The sequence below is a fragment of the Salmo salar genome, unplaced genomic scaffold (assembly GCF_965601325.2).
Source record: "Salmo salar unplaced genomic scaffold, fSalSal1 ptg001042l, whole genome shotgun sequence".
Lineage (NCBI taxonomy): Eukaryota > Metazoa > Chordata > Actinopteri > Salmoniformes > Salmonidae > Salmo > Salmo salar.
The window spans coordinates 101592-122292 of NW_027675600.1; the positions used below are offsets into that span (position 1 = coordinate 101592).

Below are 20701 nucleotides of genomic sequence, written 5' to 3' on the forward strand. Positions count from 1 at the left end.
GTGTATTGGGTATCTGCTGTGTAATGTGTGTGTATTGGGTATCTGCTGTGTAATGTGTGTGTATTGGGTATCTGCTGTGTAATGTGTGTGTATATGCTGTGTAATGTGTGTGTATTGGGTATATGCTGTGTAATGTGTGTGTATTGGGTATATGCTGTGTAATGTGTGTGTATTGGGTATATGCTGTGTAATGTGTGTGTATTGGGTATCTGCTGTGTAATGTGTGTGTATTGGGTATCTGCTGTGTAATGTGTGTGTATTGGGTATCTGCTGTGTAATGTGTGTGTATATGCTGTGTAATGTGTGTGTATTGGGTATATGCTGTGTAATGTGTGTGTATTGGGTGTGTATTGGGTATATGCTGTGTAATGTGTGTGTATATGCTGTGTAATGTGTGTGTATTGGGTATATGCTGTGTAATGTGTGTGTATATGCTGTGTAATGTGTGTGTATTGGGTATATGCTGTGTAATGTGTGTGTATATGCTGTGTAATGTGTGTGTATTGGGTATCTGCTGTGTAATGTGTGTGTATATGCTGTGTAATGTGTGTGTATTGGGTATCTGCTGTGTAATGTGTGTGTATATGCTGTGTAATGTGTGTGTATTGGGTATCTGCTGTGTAATGTGTGTGTATATGCTGTGTAATGTGTGTGTATTGGGTATCTGCTGTGTAATGTGTGTGTATATGCTGTGTAATGTGTGTGTATTGGGTATATGCTGTGTAATGTGTGTGTATTGGGTATATGCTGTGTAATGTGTGTGTATTGGGTATCTGCTGTGTAATGTGTGTGTATATGCTGTGTAATGTGTGTGTATTGGGTATATGCTGTGTAATGTGTGTGTATTGGGTATCTGCTGTGTAATGTGTGTGTATTGGGTATATGCTGTGTAATGTGTGTGTATATGCTGTGTAATGTGTGTGTATTGGGTATCTGCTGTGTAATGTGTGTGCATTGGGTATATGCTGTGTAATGTGTGTGTATATGCTGTGTAATGTGTGTGTATTGGGTATCTGCTGTGTAATGTGTGTGTATATGCTGTGTAATCTGTGTGTATATGCTGTGTAATGTGTGTGTATATGCTGTGTAATGTGTGTGTATCTGCTGTGTAATGTGTGTGTATCTGCTGTGTAATGTGTGGGTATCTGCTGTGTAATGTGTGTGTATATGCTGTGTAATGTGTGTGCATTGGGTATCTGCTGTGTAATGTGTGTGTATATGCTGTGTAATGTGTGTGTATTGGGTATCTGCTGTGTAATGTGTGTGTATTGGGTATCTGCTGTGTAATGTGTGTGTATTGGGTATCTGCTGTGTAATGTGTGTGTATATGCTGTGTAATGTGTGTGTATTGGGTATATGCTGTGTAATGTGTGTGTATTGGGTATATGCTGTGTAATGTGTGTGTATTGGGTATCTGCTGTGTAATGTGTGTGTATTGGGTATCTGCTGTGTAATGTGTGTGTATTGGGTATCTGCTGTGTAATGTGTGTGTATATGCTGTGTAATGTGTGTGTATTGGGTATATGCTGTGTAATGTGTGTGTATTGGGTGTGTATTGGGTATATGCTGTGTAATGTGTGTGTATATGCTGTGTAATGTGTGTGTATTGGGTATATGCTGTGTAATGTGTGTGTATATGCTGTGTAATGTGTGTGTATTGGGTATATGCTGTGTAATGTGTGTGTATATGCTGTGTAATGTGTGTGTATTGGGTATCTGCTGTGTAATGTGTGTGTATATGCTGTGTAATGTGTGTGTATTGGGTATCTGCTGTGTAATGTGTGTGTATATGCTGTGTAATGTGTGTGTATGGGTATCTGCTGTGTAATGTGTGTGTATATGCTGTGTAATGTGTGTGTATTGGGTATCTGCTGTGTAATGTGTGTGTATATGCTGTGTAATGTGTGTGTATTGGGTATATGCTGTGTAATGTGTGTGTATTGGGTATATGCTGTGTAATGTGTGTGTATTGGGTATCTGCTGTGTAATGTGTGTGTATATGCTGTGTAATGTGTGTGTATTGGGTATATGCTGTGTAATGTGTGTGTATTGGGTATCTGCTGTGTAATGTGTGTGTATTGGGTATATGCTGTGTAATGTGTGTGTATATGCTGTGTAATGTGTGTGTATTGGGTATCTGCTGTGTAATGTGTGTGCATTGGGTATATGCTGTGTAATGTGTGTGTATATGCTGTGTAATGTGTGTGTATTGGGTATCTGCTGTGTAATGTGTGTGTATATGCTGTGTAATCTGTGTGTATATGCTGTGTAATGTGTGTGTATATGCTGTGTAATGTGTGTGTATCTGCTGTGTAATGTGTGTGTATCTGCTGTGTAATGTGTGGGTATCTGCTGTGTAATGTGTGTGTATATGCTGTGTAATGTGTGTGCATTGGGTATCTGCTGTGTAATGTGTGTGTATATGCTGTGTAATGTGTGTGTATTGGGTATCTGCTGTGTAATGTGTGTGTATTGGGTATCTGCTGTGTAATGTGTGTGTATTGGGTATCTGCTGTGTAATGTGTGTGTATATGCTGTGTAATGTGTGTGTATTGGGTATATGCTGTGTAATGTGTGTGTATTGGGTATATGCTGTGTAATGTGTGTGTATTGGGTATCTGCTGTGTAATGTGTGTGTATTGGGTATCTGCTGTGTAATGTGTGTGTATTGGGTATCTGCTGTGTAATGTGTGTGTATATGCTGTGTAATGTGTGTGTATTGGGTATATGCTGTGTAATGTGTGTGTATTGGGTGTGTATTGGGTATATGCTGTGTAATGTGTGTGTATATGCTGTGTAATGTGTGTGTATTGGGTATATGCTGTGTAATGTGTGTGTATATGCTGTGTAATGTGTGTGTATTGGGTATATGCTGTGTAATGTGTGTGTATATGCTGTGTAATGTGTGTGTATTGGGTATCTGCTGTGTAATGTGTGTGTATATGCTGTGTAATGTGTGTGTATTGGGTATCTGCTGTGTAATGTGTGTGTATATGCTGTGTAATGTGTGTGTATTGGGTATCTGCTGTGTAATGTGTGTGTATATGCTGTGTAATGTGTGTGTATTGGGTATCTGCTGTGTAATGTGTGTGTATATGCTGTGTAATGTGTGTGTATTGGGTATATGCTGTGTAATGTGTGTGTATTGGGTATATGCTGTGTAATGTGTGTGTATTGGGTATCTGCTGTGTAATGTGTGTGTATATGCTGTGTAATGTGTGTGTATTGGGTATATGCTGTGTAATGTGTGTGTATTGGGTATCTGCTGTGTAATGTGTGTGTATTGGGTATATGCTGTGTAATGTGTGTGTATATGCTGTGTAATGTGTGTGTATTGGGTATCTGCTGTGTAATGTGTGTGCATTGGGTATATGCTGTGTAATGTGTGTGTATATGCTGTGTAATGTGTGTGTATTGGGTATCTGCTGTGTAATGTGTGTGTATATGCTGTGTAATCTGTGTGTATATGCTGTGTAATGTGTGTGTATATGCTGTGTAATGTGTGTGTATCTGCTGTGTAATGTGTGGGTATCTGCTGTGTAATGTGTGGGTATCTGCTGTGTAATGTGTGTGTATATGCTGTGTAATGTGTGTGCATTGGGTATCTGCTGTGTAACTCGTTAGATATTACTGCACAGGCAGAGCAAGAAGCACAAGCATTTCACTGCACCCGCGTTTCACTGCACCCGCGATTCACTGCACCCGCGTTTCACTGCACCCGCGTTTCACTGCACCCGCGTTTCACTGCACCCGCGATTCACTGCACCCGCGATTCACTGCACCCGCGTTTCACTGCACCCGCGTTTCACTGCACCCGCGATTCACTGCACCACCATGTCTTAGATCTATCCAGGCTGAACTGTATCCACCATGTCTTAGATTTATCCAGGCTGAACTGTATCCACTGTATCCACCATGTCTTAGATCTATCCAGGCTGAACTGTATCCACCATGTCTTAGATCTATCCAGGCTGAACTGTATCCACTGTATCCACCATGTCTTAGATCTATCCAGGCTGAACTGTATCCACCATGTCTTAGATCTATCCAGGCTGAACTGTATCCACCATGTCTTAGATCTATCCAGGCTGAACTGTATCCACCATGTCTTAGATCTATCCAGGCTGAACTGTATCCACTGTATCCACCATGTCTTAGATCTATCCAGGCTGAACTGTATCCACCATGTCTTAGATCTATCCAGGCTGAACTGTATCCACCATGTCTTAGATCTATCCAGGCTGAACTGTATCCACTGTATCCACCATGTCTTAGATCTATCCAGGCTGAACTGTATCCACCATGTCTTAGATCTATCCAGGCTGAACTGTATCCACTGTATCCACCATGTCTTAGATCTATCCAGGCTGAACTGTATCCACCATGTCTTAGATCTATCCAGGCTGAACTGTATCCACCATGTCTTAGATCTATCCAGGCTGAACTGTATCCACTGTATCCACCATGTCTTAGATCTATCCAGGCTGAACTGTATCCACCATGTCTTAGATCTATCCAGGCTGAACTGTATCCACCATGTCTTAGATCTATCCAGGCTGAACTATTGATGAATCTTACCAGCGTGACGATATCTCTCCGAAAGCTCTCCAACCTGATGACTAGGAGGTCTTCAGGGCTGTTTAAAAATCCTTACAGGCTGTTGTGTTGTCCAGTCACTGTCCTGTCGGGTCTCATTACAGAGATCTATAGGAGAGTGGAACTGTACACTTCCTGCAGTAGGAGACTGAGGATATTTCCCAAATACCACCCTATTCACTACATAGTGCCCTGTGGGCCCTGGTCAAATGTAGTGTGCGCTGCATAGGGAATAGGTTGTCATTTGGGGAGGAAACCTGTGACGAACACTACTCTTGTTATTGTACCCTTGGGTGACGTCATCGACCGCTGGATGTTGTCTCTGCTGTTTCACAAGGCCTTCTGAACGACAACCCTCAACCCAAAAGCTGAAGCAAATTAAATGTTTTTTCTGTCATTGAAAGACGTCTGTTTTTCACCTACAGAAAAACACTGACAATTATTATTTATTATCTAAATGAAATCTATTGGAAATGCATAACAAGGACCCAGCGCAGACTAACAGCATACCAGGACCCAGTGCAGACTAACAGCATACCATACCAGGACCCAGTGCAGACCAGCAGCATACCATACCAGGACCCAGTGCAGACTAACAGCATACCATACCAGGACCCAGTGCAGACTAACAGCATACCATACCAGGACCCAGTGCAGACTAACAGCATACCATACCAGGACCCAGTGCAGACTAACAGCATACCATACCAGGACCCAGTGCAGACCAACAGCATACCATACCAGGACCCAGCGCAGACTAACAGCATACCGGGACCCAGTGCAGACCAACAGCATACCAGGACCCAGTGCAGACCAACAGCATACCATACCAGGACCCAGTGCAGACCAGCAGCATACCATACAAGGACCCAGTGCAGACTAACAGCATACCATACCAGGACCCAGTGCAGACCAACAGCATACCAGGACCCAGTGCAGACCAACAGCATACCATACCAGGACCCAGCACAGACCAACAGCATACCAGGACCCAGTGCAGACTAACAGCATACCAGGACCAAGTGCAGACCAACAGCATACCAGGACCCAGTGCAGACTAACAGCATACCATACCAGGACCCAGTGCAGACCAACAGCATACCAGGACCCAGTGCAGACTAACAGCATACCAGGACCCAGCGCAGACCAACAGCATACCAGGACCCAGTGCAGACTAACAGCATACCATACCAGGACCCAGCGCAGACCAACAGCATACCAGGACCCAGTGCAGACTAACAGCATACCATACCAGGACCCAGTGCAGACCAACAGCATACCAGGACCCAGTGCAGACTAACAGCATACCATACCAGGACCCAGTGCAGACTAACAGCATACCAGGACCCAGTGCAGACCAACAGCATACTAGGACCCAGTGCAGACTAACAGCATACCATAACAGGACCCAGTGCAGACTAACAGCATACCATACCAGGACTGAATGCAGACCAACAGCATACCATACCAGGACCCAGTGCAGACCAACAGCATACCATACCAGGACCCAGTGCAGACTAACAGCATACCATTCCAGGACCCAGTGCAGACCAACAGCATACCAGGACCCAGTGCAGACTAACAGCATACCATACCAGGACCCAGCGCAGACCAACAGCATACCACACCAGGACCCAGTGCAGACTAACAGCATACCAGGACCCAGCGCAGACCAACAGCATACCAGAACCCAGTGCAGACTAACAGCATACCATACCAGGACCCAGCGCAGACCAACAGCATACCAGGACCCAGTGCAGACTAACAGCATACCATACCAGGACCCAGTGCAGACTAACAGCATACCATAACAGGACCCAGTGCAGACTAACAGCATACCATACCAGGACCCAGTGCAGACTAACAGCATACCATACCAGGACCCATCGCAGACCAACAGTATACCATACCAGGACCCAGCGCAGACCAACAGTATACCATACCAGGACCCAGTGCAGACCAACAGCATACCATACCAGGACCCAGTGCAGACCAACAGCATACCATACCAGGACCCAGTGCAGACCAACAGCATACCATACCAGGACCCAGTGCAGACCAACATCATACCATACCAGGACCCAGTGCAGACCAACAGCATACCAGGACCCAGTGCAGACCAACAGCATACCAGGACCCAGTGCAGACCAACAGCATACCAGGACCCAGTGCAGACTAACAGCATACCATACCAGGACCCAGTGCAGACTAACAGCATACCATACCAGGACCCAGTGCAGACCAACAGCATACCATACCAGGACCCAGTGCAGACCAACAGCATACCATACCAGGACCCAGTGCAGACTAACAGCATACCATACCAGGACCCAGTGCAGACCAACAGCATACCATACCAGGACCCAGTGCAGACTAACAGCATACCATACCAGGACCCAGTGCAGACCAACAGCATACCATACCAGGACCCAGTGCAGACCAACAGCATACCAGGACCCAGTGCAGACCAACAGCATACCAGGACCCAGTGCAGACCAACAGCATACCAGGACCCAGTGCAGACCAACAGCATACCAGGACCCAGTGCAGACTAACAGCATACCAGGACCCAGTGCAGACTAACAGCATACCATACCAGGACCCAGTGCAGACTAACAGCATACCAGGACCCAGTGCAGACTAACAGCATACCATACCAGGACCCAGTGCAGACCAACAGCATACCATACCAGGACCCAGTGCAGACAAACAGCATACCATACCAGGACCCAGTGCAGACTAACAGCATACCATACCAGGACCCAGTGCAGACCAACAGCATACCATACCAGGACCCAGTGCAGACCAACAGCATACCATACCAGGACCCAGTGCAGACTAACAGCATACCATACCAGGACCCAGTGCAGACCAACAGCATACCATACCAGGACCCAGTGCAGACCAACAGCATACCATACCAGGACCCAGTGCAGACCAACAGCATACCATACCAGGACCCAGTGCAGACCAACAGCATACCATACCAGGACCCAGTGCAGACAAACAGCATACCATACCAGGACCCAGTGCAGACTAACAGCATACCATACCAGGACCCAGTGCAGACCAACAGCATACCATACCAGGACCCAGTGCAGACCAACAGCATACCATACCAGGACCCAGTGCAGACCAACAGCATACCATACCAGGACCCAGTGCAGACCAACAGCATACCATACCAGGACCCAGTGCAGACCAACTGCATACCATACCAGGACCCAGTGCAGACCAACAGCATACCATACCAGGACCCAGTGCAGACAAACAGCATACCATACCAGGACCCAGTGCAGACTAACAGCATACCATACCAGGACCCAGTGCAGACCAACAGCATACCATACCAGGACCCAGTGCAGACCAACAGCATACCATACCAGGACCCAGTGCAGACCAACAGCATACCATACCAGGACCCAGTGCAGACCAACAGCATACCATACCAGGACCCAGTGCAGACAAACAGCATACCATACCAGGACCCAGTGCAGACTAACAGCATACCATACCAGGACCCAGTGCAGACCAACAGCATACCATACCAGGACCCAGTGCAGACCAACAGCATACCATACCAGGACCCAGTGCAGACCAACAGCATACCATACCAGGACCCAGTGCAGACCAACAGCATACCATACCAGGACCCAGTGCAGACCAACAGCATACCATACCAGGACCCAGTGCAGACCAACAGCATACCAGGACCCAGTGCAGACCAACAGCATACCATACCAGGACCCAGTGCAGACCAACAGCATACCATACCAGGACCCAGTGCAGACCAACAGCATACCATACCAGGACCCAGTGCAGACCAACAGCATACCATACCAGGACCCAGTGCAGACCAACAGCATACCATACCAGGACCCAGTGCAGACCAACAGCATACCATACCAGGACCCAGTGCAGACCAACAGCATACCATAACAGTCCTCTCTCTCCTCCCCTTGGCTGCAGGGGGAGGAGAGAGAGTCTGCCTGCTGCAGCGAGGGGGAGGAGAGATGTAGTCTCTCTCCAGTGCAGACTGTCCTCTCTCTCCTCCCCCTGGCTGCAGCAGGCCGACTGTCCACAAGCAGCACCATATCACCAGGTAACATTCTGAGTATGTTGTCTATCACTAGCAGCACCATATCACCAGGTAACATTCTGAGTATGTTGTCTATCACTAGCAGCACCATATCACCAGGTAACATTCTGAGGATGTTGTCTAGCAGCACCATATCACCAGGTAACATTCTGAGTGTGTTGTCTAACAGCACCATATCACCAGGTAACATTCTGAGTATGTTGTCTAGCAGCACCATATCACCAGGTAACATTCTGGGTGTGTTGTCTATCACTAGCAGCACCATATCACCAGGTAACATTCTGAGTATGTTGTCTATCACTATCAGCACCATATCACCAGGTAACATTCTGAGTATGTGTCTAGCAGCACCATATCACCAGGTAACATTCTGAGTGTGTTGTCTAGCAGCACCATATTACCAGGTAACATTCTGAGTATGTTGTCTAGCAGCACCATATCACCAGGTAACATTCTGAGGATGTTGTCTAGCAGCACCATATCACCAGGTAACATTCTGAGTGTGTTGTCTAGCAGCACCATATCACCAGGTAACATTCTGGGTGTGTTGTCTAGCAGCACCATATCACCAGGTAACATTCTGAGTATGTTGTCTAGCAGCACCATATCACCAGGTAACATTCTGAGGATGTTGTCTAGCAGCACCATATCACCAGGTAACATTCTGAGGATGTTGTCTAGCAGCACCATATCACCAGGTAACATTCTGAGTGTGTTGTCTATCACTAGCAGCACCATATCACCAGGTAACATTCTGAGGATGTTGTCTAGCAGCACCATATCACCAGGTAACATTCGGAGGATGTTGTCTATCACTATCAGCACCATATCACCAGGTAACATTCTGAGTATGTTGTCTAGCAGCACCATATCACCAGGTAACATTCTGAGTGTGTAATCTAGCAGCACCATATCACCAGGTAACATTCTGAGTATGTTGTCTAGCAGCACCATATCACCAGGTAACATTCTGGGTGTGTTGTCTATCACTAGCAGCACCATATCACCAGGTAACATCTGAGTATGTTGTCTATCACTATCAGCACCATATCACCAGGTAACATTCTGAGTATGTTGTCTTGCAGCACCATATCACCAGGTAACATTCTGAGGATGTTGTCTAGCAGCACCATATCACCAGGTAACATTCTGAGTATGTTGTCTAGCAGCACCATATCACCAGGTAACATTCTGAGGATGTTGTCTAGCAGCACCATATCACCAGGTAACATTCTGAAGATGTTGTCTAGCAGCACCATATCACCAGGTAACATTCTGAGTGTGTTGTCTATCACTAACAGCACCATATCACCAGGTAACATTCTGAGTGTGTTGTCTAGCAGCACCATATCACCAGGTAACATTCTGAGGATGTTGTCTAGCAGCACCATATCACCAGGTAACATTCTGAGGATGTTGTCTAGCAGCACCATATCACCAGGTAACATTCTGAGTATGTTGTCTAGCAGCACCATATCACCAGGTAACATTCTGAGGATGTTGTCTAGCAGCACCATATCACCAGGTAACATTCTGAAGATGTTGTCTAGCAGCACCATATCACCAGGTAACATTCTGAGTGTGTTGTCTATCACTAACAGCATCATATCACCAGGTAACATTCTGAGTGTGTTGTCTAGCAGCACCATATCACCAGGTAACATTCTGAGGATGTTGTCTAGCAGCACCATATCATCAGGTAACATTCTGAGTGTGTTGTCTAGCAGCACCATATCACCAGGTAACATTCTGAGTGTGTTGTCTAACAGCACCATATCACCAGGTAACATTCTGAGGATGTTGTCTAGCAGCACCATATCACCAGGTAACATTCTGAGTGTGTTGTCTAACAGCACCATATCACCAGGTAACATTGAGGATGTTGTCTAGCAGCACCATATCACCAGGTAACATTCTGAGTGTGTTGTCTAACAGCACCATATCACCAGGTAACATTCTGAGTGTGTTGTCTAACAGCACCATATCACCAGGTAACATTCTGAGGATGTTGTCTAGCAGCACCATATCACCAGGTAACATTCTGAGTGTGTTGTCTAACAGCACCATATCACCAGGTAACATTCTGAGGATGTTGTCTAGCAGCACCATATCACCAGGTAACATTCTGAGTGTGTTGTCTAGCAGCACCATATCACCAGGTAACATTCTGAGGATGTTGTCTAGCAGCACCATATCACCAGGTAACATTCTGAGTGTGTTGTCTAGCAGCACCATATCACCAGGTAACATTCTGAGGATGTTGTCTAGCAGCACCATATCACCAGGTAACATTCTGAGTGTGTTGTCTAGCAGCACCATATCACCAGGTAACATTCTGAGTGTGTTGTCTAGCAGCACCATATCACCAGGTAACATTCTGAGGATGTGTAAATGTACTTGGTAAATAAAGGTGATTCTGAAAAGAACAAGTTTGCTTTTTCTAAACGGAATCTCTATTTTTGATATAAATTGAATGTTCTAGAATAGTTCCAGTTTGACTGGGTTTTTTCCGCGCGGCGTCATGGCTTTCTACCACCACAACGGGAAGGAGAAAGAACAGGCTTTTCCCCAACATCCCCATTTAGTTTAAAAGGTCATTATTACTGACCAGTCAAAGGTCAAGACAGAGCAGTGGCATGGATGGATGAATGATGGATAATGGATGAATGAATAAATGCATGATGGATGGATAATGGACGGGTGAATGCGGGATGGATAATGAATGTTAGATGGATGATGGATAATGGACAGGTGAATGCGGGATGGATAATGAATGGATAATGAATGCTAGATGGATGATGGATAATGGACGGGTGAATGCTGGATGGATGAATGATGGATAATGGACACCTGAAACCCCACCTCTTTAAGGAATACCTGGGATAGGATAAAGTAATCCTTCTAACCCCCCCTTAAAAGATTTAGATGCACTATTGTAAAGTGGTTGTTCCACTGGATATCATAAGGTGAATGCACCAATTTGTAAGTCGCTCTGGATAAGAGCGTCTGCTAAATGACTTAAATGTAAAATGTAATGGACAGGTGAATGCTGGATGGATGGATGATGTGAAGAAGGGAGAGCAGTCTTCCATGAGACAATAATTGGATCATATATTATTAAACAACGCTTACCTCTTAGATTTTAATTTGTCAAATTAAATAGAAATAGGCTCTTGTAACAGGGAACATTTACAAAAGTAGGGACATTTATATATTGTACACAGGGAGCTTCACCAAACAGAATCTCTACGTCATATTTACAAAGTCACGCTCAACATATAAAGAACGGGTAACAGAAAACCCAAACAGAACGTCGAGGGGAACGTGATGAGTTAACCAACAGATAAATACTACGGACATTAAAAATGAGTTCAGTCCACAGCAGGGTTCAAGGCGTCAGATAGAAAAAGGTATGGATAGAGGTAACAGCAAAACGCAAGCTGCTTCACCTTGCCCTCTTCATAGGCAACATTCTTGGGATCTAGGAAATCCTTACAGATCTGTACAAGTGGCAATGGACCTAGGGGTTAGGGGCTAGGGGTTAGGAGCTAGGGGTTAGGGGTGAGGAGGGGTTTAGGAGCTAGGGGTTAGGAGCTAGGGGTTAGGAGCTAGGGGTTAGGAGCTAGGGGTTAGGAGCTAGGGGTTAGGAGCTAGGGGTTAGGAGCTAGGGGTGTGGAGGGGTTAAGGACTAGGGGTTAGGAGCTAGGGATTAGGAGCTAGGGATTAGGCGCTAGGGATTAGGCGCTAGGGATTAGGGCTGTGGAGGGATTAAGGACTAGGGGTTAGGAGCTAGGGATTAGGAGCTAGGGGTGTGGAGGGGTTAAGGACTAGGGATTAGGAGCTAGGGACTAGGAGCTAGGGATTAGGGACTAGGGGTTGACGTGTCGGCAGAGCGAGGCGATCTGTGTGATGCAGCTGGTGACAGCGGGGGGGACAGGCTGGGTGGTCTCTCCTCGCCATGACGCCAGCGCAGCCAGAGCCTCCTTGGGGTTGCTAGGCGACAGGTCGTAGACAGTGTAGACAGCTGCCAGCTGGACCTCCCAGGGAACACCTGGAAATGACATCACAGAGACTCATTGGTTGGCCCATCTGTCCAATACAGACACAGATCTGCCCAGTCTCATCTGAGCAGAATTACTTTTTGTTTTTAAGCAGAAGAGTTAAGGTTTACAGGTACAGACATCCCACCCAGGAACTGAGGTCATCAGGAAACTAGACGTACAGCTCCTTCAGATAGTATTCAGACCCCTGGACTTTTTACACGTTAATGTTACATCCTTAACCTAAAATGGATTCAATTAAATACAAATATCCCCATAATGACAAAGCAAAAATAGGTTTAGACAATTTATTAAAAATAAAACAACAAAATACCTTACGAAAAGTTTGGACACCGACTCGTTCCAGAGTTTCTTTATTTTTTACTATTTTCTATTTTGTAGAATAATAGTAAAGACATCAAAACTATGAAATAACACATATGGAATAATAAAAATAAAAAAAAGTGATAAATCAAACATCTTCAAAAGTAGCCACCCTTTGTCTTGACAACTTTGCACAATCTTGGCATTCTCTCAACCAGCTTCACCTGGAATTATTTTCCAACAGTCTTGAAGGAGTTCCCACACACCAATTTGTAAGTCGCTCTGGATAAGAGCGTCTGCTAAATGACGTAAATGTAAATATGATGAGCACTTGTTGGCTGCTTTTCATTCACTCGGCGTTCCAACTCATCCCAAACCATCTCAAATTGGGTTGAGGTCGGGTGATTGTGAGCTCAGGTGCATCCTGTTTCCATTGATCATCCTTGAGATGTTTCTACAACTTGATTGGAGTCCACATGTTCAATTGATTGGACATGATTTGGAAAGGCACACACCTGTCTATATGAGGTCCCACAGTTGACAGTGCATGTCGGAGCAAAAACCAAGCCATGAGGTCGAATTAAATTGTCCGTAGAGCTCCGAGACAGGATTGTGTCGAGGCACAGATCTGGGGAAGGGTACCAAAACATTTCAGCAGGTCCCCAAGTACACATTGGCCTCCATAATTCTTAAATGGAAGAAGATTGGAACCACCAAGACACTTCCTAGAGCTGGCCCCCTGGCCAAACTGAGCAATCGGGGTAGAAGGGCCTTGGTCAGGGAGGTGACCAAGAACCTGATGGTCTCTGACAGAGCTCCAGAGTTCCTCTGTGGAGATGGGAGAACATTCCAGAAGGACAACCATCTCTGCAGCATTCCACCAATCAGGCCTTTACGGTAGAGTGGCAAGACGGAAGCCACTCCTCAGTAAAAGGCACATGACAGCCCACTTGGAGTTTGCCAAAAGGCACCCAAAGACTCTCACACCATGAGAAACAAGATTCTCTGGTCTGATGAAACCAAGATGAATCCCTTTGGCTTGAAAGCCAAGCGTCACATCTGGGGGAAACCTGGCACCATCCCTACGGTGAAGCATGGTGGTGGCAGCATCATGCTGTGGGGATGTTTTTCCAGCGGCAGTGACTCAGAGACTAGTCAGGATCGAGGTTCACCTTCCAACAGGACAATGACCCTAAGCACACAGCCAAGACAATGCAGGAGTGGCTTCGGAGACAAGTCTCTGAATGTCCTTGAGTGGCCCTGCCAGAGTCTGGACTTGAACCCGAAAGAACATCTTTGGAGAAACCTGAAAATAGCTGTGCAGCGACGCTCCCCATCCAACCTGACAGATCTTGAGAGGATCTGCAGAGAAGAATGGGAGAAACTCCCCAAATACATGTTAGCTAGTTAACATTGACCCTAGTTTGTTAGCTTTAGCTACCTGTAGATTAATACTACAGCTCTGACAATGTTTGTATTGGTAGTAGTACGAGTTGGGATTATGCCCGATCCTAGTTTACATAAACAAAATTGTTCCTCAAATGTACTGTATGATAAACCATTTTCTAGCTCGGAGTCTCTCCTTTCATCCAATGTGAAAAAAAAATAAATAAATACTATTTCAAATGTTTCTACATAAGACCGAATCGAGGCGATTGGTCACAGCCTATACTCAGCCAGGGGGCAGACCAATCATAAACCATTTTAAGACTGGGCGAAATACTAGTGGCAGGAAATATAATTTAAGGTTTGGTACGGAGAGTCCTCCTACTTCTACTGGGCAGTATATTCATCCTGACAAGGGAAGCATTAAACTACACACATTCAGCCCTGAGCAGTATATTCATCCTGACAAGGGACGCATTAAACTACACACATTCAGCCCTGGGCAGTATATTCATCCCGACAAGGGAAGCATTAAACTACACACATTCAGCCCTGGGCAGTATATTCATCCCGACAAGGGAAGCATTAAACTACACACATTCAGCCCTGGGCAGTATATTCATCCTGACAAGGGAAGCATTAAACTACACACATTCAGCCCTGGGCAGTATATTCATCCCGACAAGGGAAGCATTAAACTACACACATTCAGCCCTGGGCAGTATATTCATCCTGACAAGGGAAGCTTTAAACTACACACATTCAGCCCTGGGCAGTATATTCATCCCGACAAGGGAAGCATTAAACTACACACATTCAGTCCTGGGCAGTATATTCATCCTGACAAGGGAAGCATTAAACTACACACATTCAGTCCTGGGCAGTATATTCATCCTGACAAGGGAAGCATTAAACTACACACATTCAGCCCTGGCAGTATATTCATCCCGACAAGGGAAGCATTAAACTACACACATTCAGCCCTGGGCAGTATATTCATCCTGACAAGGGAAGCATTAAACTACACACATTCAGCCCTGGGCAGTATATTCATCCTGACAAGGGAAGCTTTAAACTACACACATTCAGCCCTGGGAAGTATATTCATCCTGACAAGGGAAGCATTAAACTACACACATTCAGCCCTGGGCAGTATATTCATCCTGACAAGGGAAGCATTAAACTACACACATTCAGCCCTGGGCAGTATATTCATCCTGACAAGGGAAGCATTAAACTACACACATTCAGCCCTGAGCAGTATATTCATCCTGACAAGGGAAGCATTAAACTACACACATTCAGCCCTGGGCAGTATATTCATCCTGACAAGGGAAGCATTAAACTACACACATTCAGCCCTGGGCAGTATATTCACCCTGACAAGGGAAGCATTAAACTACACACATTCAGCCCTGGCAGTATATTCATCCCGACAAGGGAAGCATTAAACTACACACATTCAGCCCTGGGCAGTATATTCATCCTGACAAGGGAAGCATTAAACTACACACATTCAGCCCTGGGCAGTATATTCACCCTGACAAGGGAAGCATTAAACTACACACATTCAGCCCTGGGCAGTATATTCATCCTGACAAGGGAAGCATTAAACTACACACATTCAGCCCTGGGCAGTATATTCATCCCGACAAGGGAAGCATTAAACTACACACATTCAGCCCTGAGCAGTATATTCATCCTGACAAGGGAAGCATTAAACTACACACATTCAGCCCTGGGCAGTATATTCATCCTGACAATAGATATTATTTTTTATTTATTTATCTGTTATTTTACCAGGTAAGTTGACTGAGAACATGTTCTCATTTACAGCAACGACCTGGGGAAAAGTTACAGGGGAGAGGAGGAGGGGGGTTGAATGAGCCAATTGGAAGCTGGGGATGATTAGGTGACCGTGATGGTCTGAGGGACAGATTGGGAATTTAGCCAGGACACCAGGGGTTAACACCCCTACTCTCACAATAAGCACCATGGGATCTTTAATTGACCTCAGAGCATCAGGAGACCCGTTTAACATCCCATTCGAAAGACAGCACCCTTCACAGGGCAATGTCCCCAATCACTGCCCTGGGGCATTGGGATATTGTTTAGACCAGAGGAAAGAGCGCCTCCTACTGGCCCCTCCAACACCACTTCCAGCACCATCTGGTCTCCCATCCAGGGACTGACCAGGACCAACCCTGCTTAGCTTCAGAAGCAAGTCAGCAGTGGGATGCAGGGTGGTAACGCTGCTGGTTAAAGCAACTAGGATGTTAACCCACCGGAGTAGAATGACTGATGAAATACAGACGAACCATTTCAGAAGCTTTACAGTAGATTACCTTCTGACCGTCCGTGTCTGGCGAAGGTGTTGATGACCCTGGAGATGTTCTTCACAGACCAGCCACATCCCTCCTTAATTCCCAGCTGCCCGAGGCGCCCTGACGAGGTGGTTCTCATGGTTACACTTCAATGGTCAGTACAAATATATATATATATATATATATAAAGTGTTTCATGAAACAATTATACACAAACAAACACCACCCACCTATGAGTCTGAGGATCGCAGCCACAGTAACATCCTGGATGGGAGTCTGTCTCGATCTGGGCTGAGTCACCCAGGAGTTCATCACCGGCCACAGCTCTTTACTTTAAAAACAGGACAACAAAGAACTAAACACCTGAGGCCATGATGGTTAATACACTCCAACATACTGTATCTACTGTCTTCAGTCTGTCATGTTGTCTCCATGTCCACTGCAGTGTGCTAGCCTATGCTAATCGCTAGCCTATGCTAATCGCTAGCCCACGCTAATCGCTAGCCTATGCTAATCGCTAGCCCACGCTAATCGCTAGCCCACGCTAATCGCTAGCCCACGCTAATCGCTAGCCCACGCTAATCGCTAGCCCACGCTAATCGCTAGCCCAGGCTAATCGCTAGCCCACGCTAATCGCTAGCCATGTTAAAAGATGTACTATGCAGAAATCTCTCCGCCATTTTCTGGTTGCTCAAATTCTAAGTTAGCCTGTTTATGTTACTAAAACATTAGTGTAGAGAATCATTGTACCATCTAAATCCCTGTATCTTTTCTATAACCATATTTTCCGTAACTGTTTACAGCTGGTGTACAAAACCGAAAGTAAAAAGACACAAAAAAAGGAAACTTAAGACCGGAAGCATAGAAATAGTGACATAGAACAGATCTACCTCTTAGACTGGCTTTCAATGAGAATGACAGATCTATAACTCACATTTTTATGTGAATTTGGTGAGGTCACCTAAAAAGTGACATCTGCAGTCTAAGTCAAATGGGGCTAACTGGCTGAGTTGGCTACATAAATTATCTAACCATCTTCAACGCTTAACAAAATCATTTTTAGGTAGTCCCCCCCCCCCCAACACGCTATCTAGCTAGATGAATATTTAGCTGGATGGTCATAATGACATTAAAGAGTTTGCTAAATGTATGCATTTGGTTTTGTCTTCATTGTTTTGTTTCGCCGGTGAATTTCAGTCCAGCTGTGGCAGTCAACAACAACCAACAGCAGACCTGCTTTGTACCTCAGTAGGTTGTCATGGGTCCACTTCCAGTGTGCATGAGAGCAGAGCAGCTCCAGGGTGAAGACGCGTTGCCAGGCAACAGGGTTCAGGTCCTCTCCATGTCGCGGGTGTTTCTGGAAGGTCATCTCGGCGGCGTCTCTGACCGACGTCAACGTGCTGGACACCAACTGATCCACGTCACTAGGAGGACTCTGGGGGACGCAGACGTGACACGAAGTCAAAACTGATGTTACGCCAAGCTTCACAATACACATAACAGGAAAATGGACAGGCCTTCTCAGTGACAGAATACGGACAACTCTTCGCCTCTTGTTAATCGATTAAAAAAAAAAAAAAGGTGGAGACCAATAGACAAGCGTAGATCCCCGTAACCGCAGACCAAGATTATAAAAGATACCGTACCTTCTCCCATCCCAGGTAAGCAGTCAGGCAGTGGAGCACCTCTCCTTGAGCTTTGACCTTGGTGACCGTGTGGATGGCCTGGCACACTACAGTCCTGCAGGAGAACACGTTGGGCCACGTGGTCACCATGAACAGAACCAGCTTGGCTGACTCAGGGAAATCTGTGGGGGGGGGGGGGGGGGGGAGGAGAACACGAACAGAAACAAAGTTACCTTCTCTAAGGATGCCGTAGGCCAGGATGTGTTACCTTCTCTAAGGATGTGTTACCTTCTCGAAGGATGCTGTAGGCCAGGATGTGTTACCTTCTCTAAGGATGCTGTAGGCCAGGATGTGTTACCTTCTCGCTGTAGGCCAGGATGTGTTACCTTCTCTAAGGATGCCGTAGGCCAGGATGTTTTACCTTCTCTAAGGATGCTGTAGGCCAGGATGTGTTACCTTCTCTAAGGACGCTGTAGGCCAGGATGTGCTACCTTCTCTAAGGATGCTGTAGGCCAGGATGTGTTACCTTCTCTAAGGATGCTGTAGGCCAGGATGTGTTACCTTCTCTAAGGACGCTGTAGGCCAGGATGTGTTACCTTCTCTAAGGATGCCGTAGGCCAGGATGTGTTACCTTCTCTAAGGACGCTGTAGGCCAGGATGTGTTACCTTCTCTAAGGACGCTGTAGGCCAGGATGTGTTACCTTCTCTAAGGATGTAGGCCAGGATGTGTTACCTTCTCTAAGGACGCCGTAGGCCAGGATGTGTTACCTTCTCTAAGGACGCTGTAGGCCAGGATGTGTTACCTTCTCTAAGGATGCTGTAGGCCAGGATGTGCTACCTTCTCTAAGGACGCCGTAGGCCAGGATGTGTTACCTTCTCTAAGGATGCTGTAGGCCAGGATGTGTTACCTTCTCTAAGGACGCTGTAGGCCAGGATTAGTTACCTTCTCTAAGGATGCTGTAGGCCAGGATGTGCTACCTTCTCTAAGGATGCTGTAGGCCAGGAAGTGTTACCTTCTCTAAGGATGCTGTAGGCCAGGATAAGTTACCTTCTCTAAGGATGCTGTAGGCCAGGATGTGTTACCTTCTCTAAGGATGCTGTAGGCCAGGATGTGTTACCTTCTCTAAGGATGCTGTAGGCCAGGATGTGTTACCTTCTCTAAGGATGTGTTACCTTCTCTAAGGATGCTGTAGGCCAGGATATGTTACCTTCTCTAAGGACGCTGTAGGCCAGGATGTTTTACCTTCTCTAAGGATGCTGTAGGCCAGGATGTGCTACCTTCTCTAAGGATGCTGTAGGCCAGGATGTGTTACCTTCTCTAAGGATGCTGTAGGCCAGGATGTGCTACCTTCTCTAAGGATGCTGTAGGCCAGGATGTGTTACCTTCTCTAAGGATGCTGTAGGCCAGGATGTGCTACCTTCTCTAAGGATGCTGTAGGCCAGGATGTGCTACCTTCTCTAAGGACGCTGTAGGCCAGGATGTGCTACCTTCTCTAAGGATGCTGTAGGCCAGGATGTGCTACCTTCTCTAAGGATGCTGTAGGCCAGGATGTGTTACCTTCTATAAGGACGTAGGCCAGGATGTGTTACCTTTAAGGATGCTGTAGGCCAGGATGTGTTACCTTCTCTAAGGATGCTGTAGGCCAGGATGTGCTACCTTCTCTAAGGATGCTGTAGGCCAGGATGTGTTACCTTCTATAAGGACGTAGGCCAGGATGTGTTACCTTTAAGGATGCTGTAGGCCAGGATGTGTTACCTTCTCTAAGGATGCTGTAGGCCAGGATGTGTTACCTTCTCTAAGGATGTAGGCCAGGATGTGTTACCTTTAAGGATGCTGTAGGCCAGGATGTGTTACCTTCTCTAAGGATGCTGTAGGCCAGGATGTGTTACCTTCTCTAAGGATGCTGTAGGCCAGGATGTGTTACCTTCTCTAAGGATGTAGGCCAGGATGTGTTACCTTCTCTAAGGATGTGCTACCTTCTCTAAGGATGCTGTAGGCCAGGATGTGTTACCTTCTCTAAGGATGCTGTAGGCCAGGATGTGTTACCTTCTCTAAGGATGCTGTAGGCCAGGATATGTGCTCTGTCCCAGTCCCTCCTCTGTCGGCACAGAGCAGTGTAGACTCTGACCAGAGCCTGGAGGTGAGACCCAGGCAGCTCAGTCCTCTCAGTCTTCAGCTTAGTCAGCATCACCGACATCAGATCATCTGCCAGAGGCTGACAAGTCACAGGAAAACCATGTACCAATGATTCACAGGAGAGCCATGTACCAAGGATTCACAGGACAGCCGTGTACTAAGGATTCACA

General features: G+C 46.1%; 1 protein-coding gene across 6 annotated transcripts in view; it reads right to left on the minus strand.

Moving 5' to 3' along the window:
• Nucleotides 1-11809: 11809 nt before the first annotated feature.
• Nucleotides 11810-20701, minus strand: part of LOC106591541 (uncharacterized) — a 35869-nt gene continuing 26977 nt past the window's right edge. For 4 of the 6 annotated variants that reach the window (XM_082972725.1, XM_082972724.1, XM_082972723.1 and 1 more), the window contains 6 exons: nucleotides 20442-20610; nucleotides 18416-18576; nucleotides 18014-18204; nucleotides 17000-17100; nucleotides 16791-16889; nucleotides 11810-12746 (listed from right to left, as the gene is read on the minus strand). In XM_082972725.1, coding sequence (XP_082828851.1) covers nucleotides 12565-12746; nucleotides 16791-16889; nucleotides 17000-17100; nucleotides 18014-18204; nucleotides 18416-18576; nucleotides 20442-20610 — 903 coding nt within the window. In that variant the 3' untranslated portion in view covers nucleotides 11810-12564. Of the gene's footprint in view, nucleotides 12747-16790; nucleotides 16890-16999; nucleotides 17101-18013; nucleotides 18205-18415; nucleotides 18577-19568; nucleotides 20372-20441; nucleotides 20611-20701 lie in introns of those variants that run through there. The other 2 variants (XR_014391681.1, XM_082972728.1) reach the window with 2 other exon arrangements.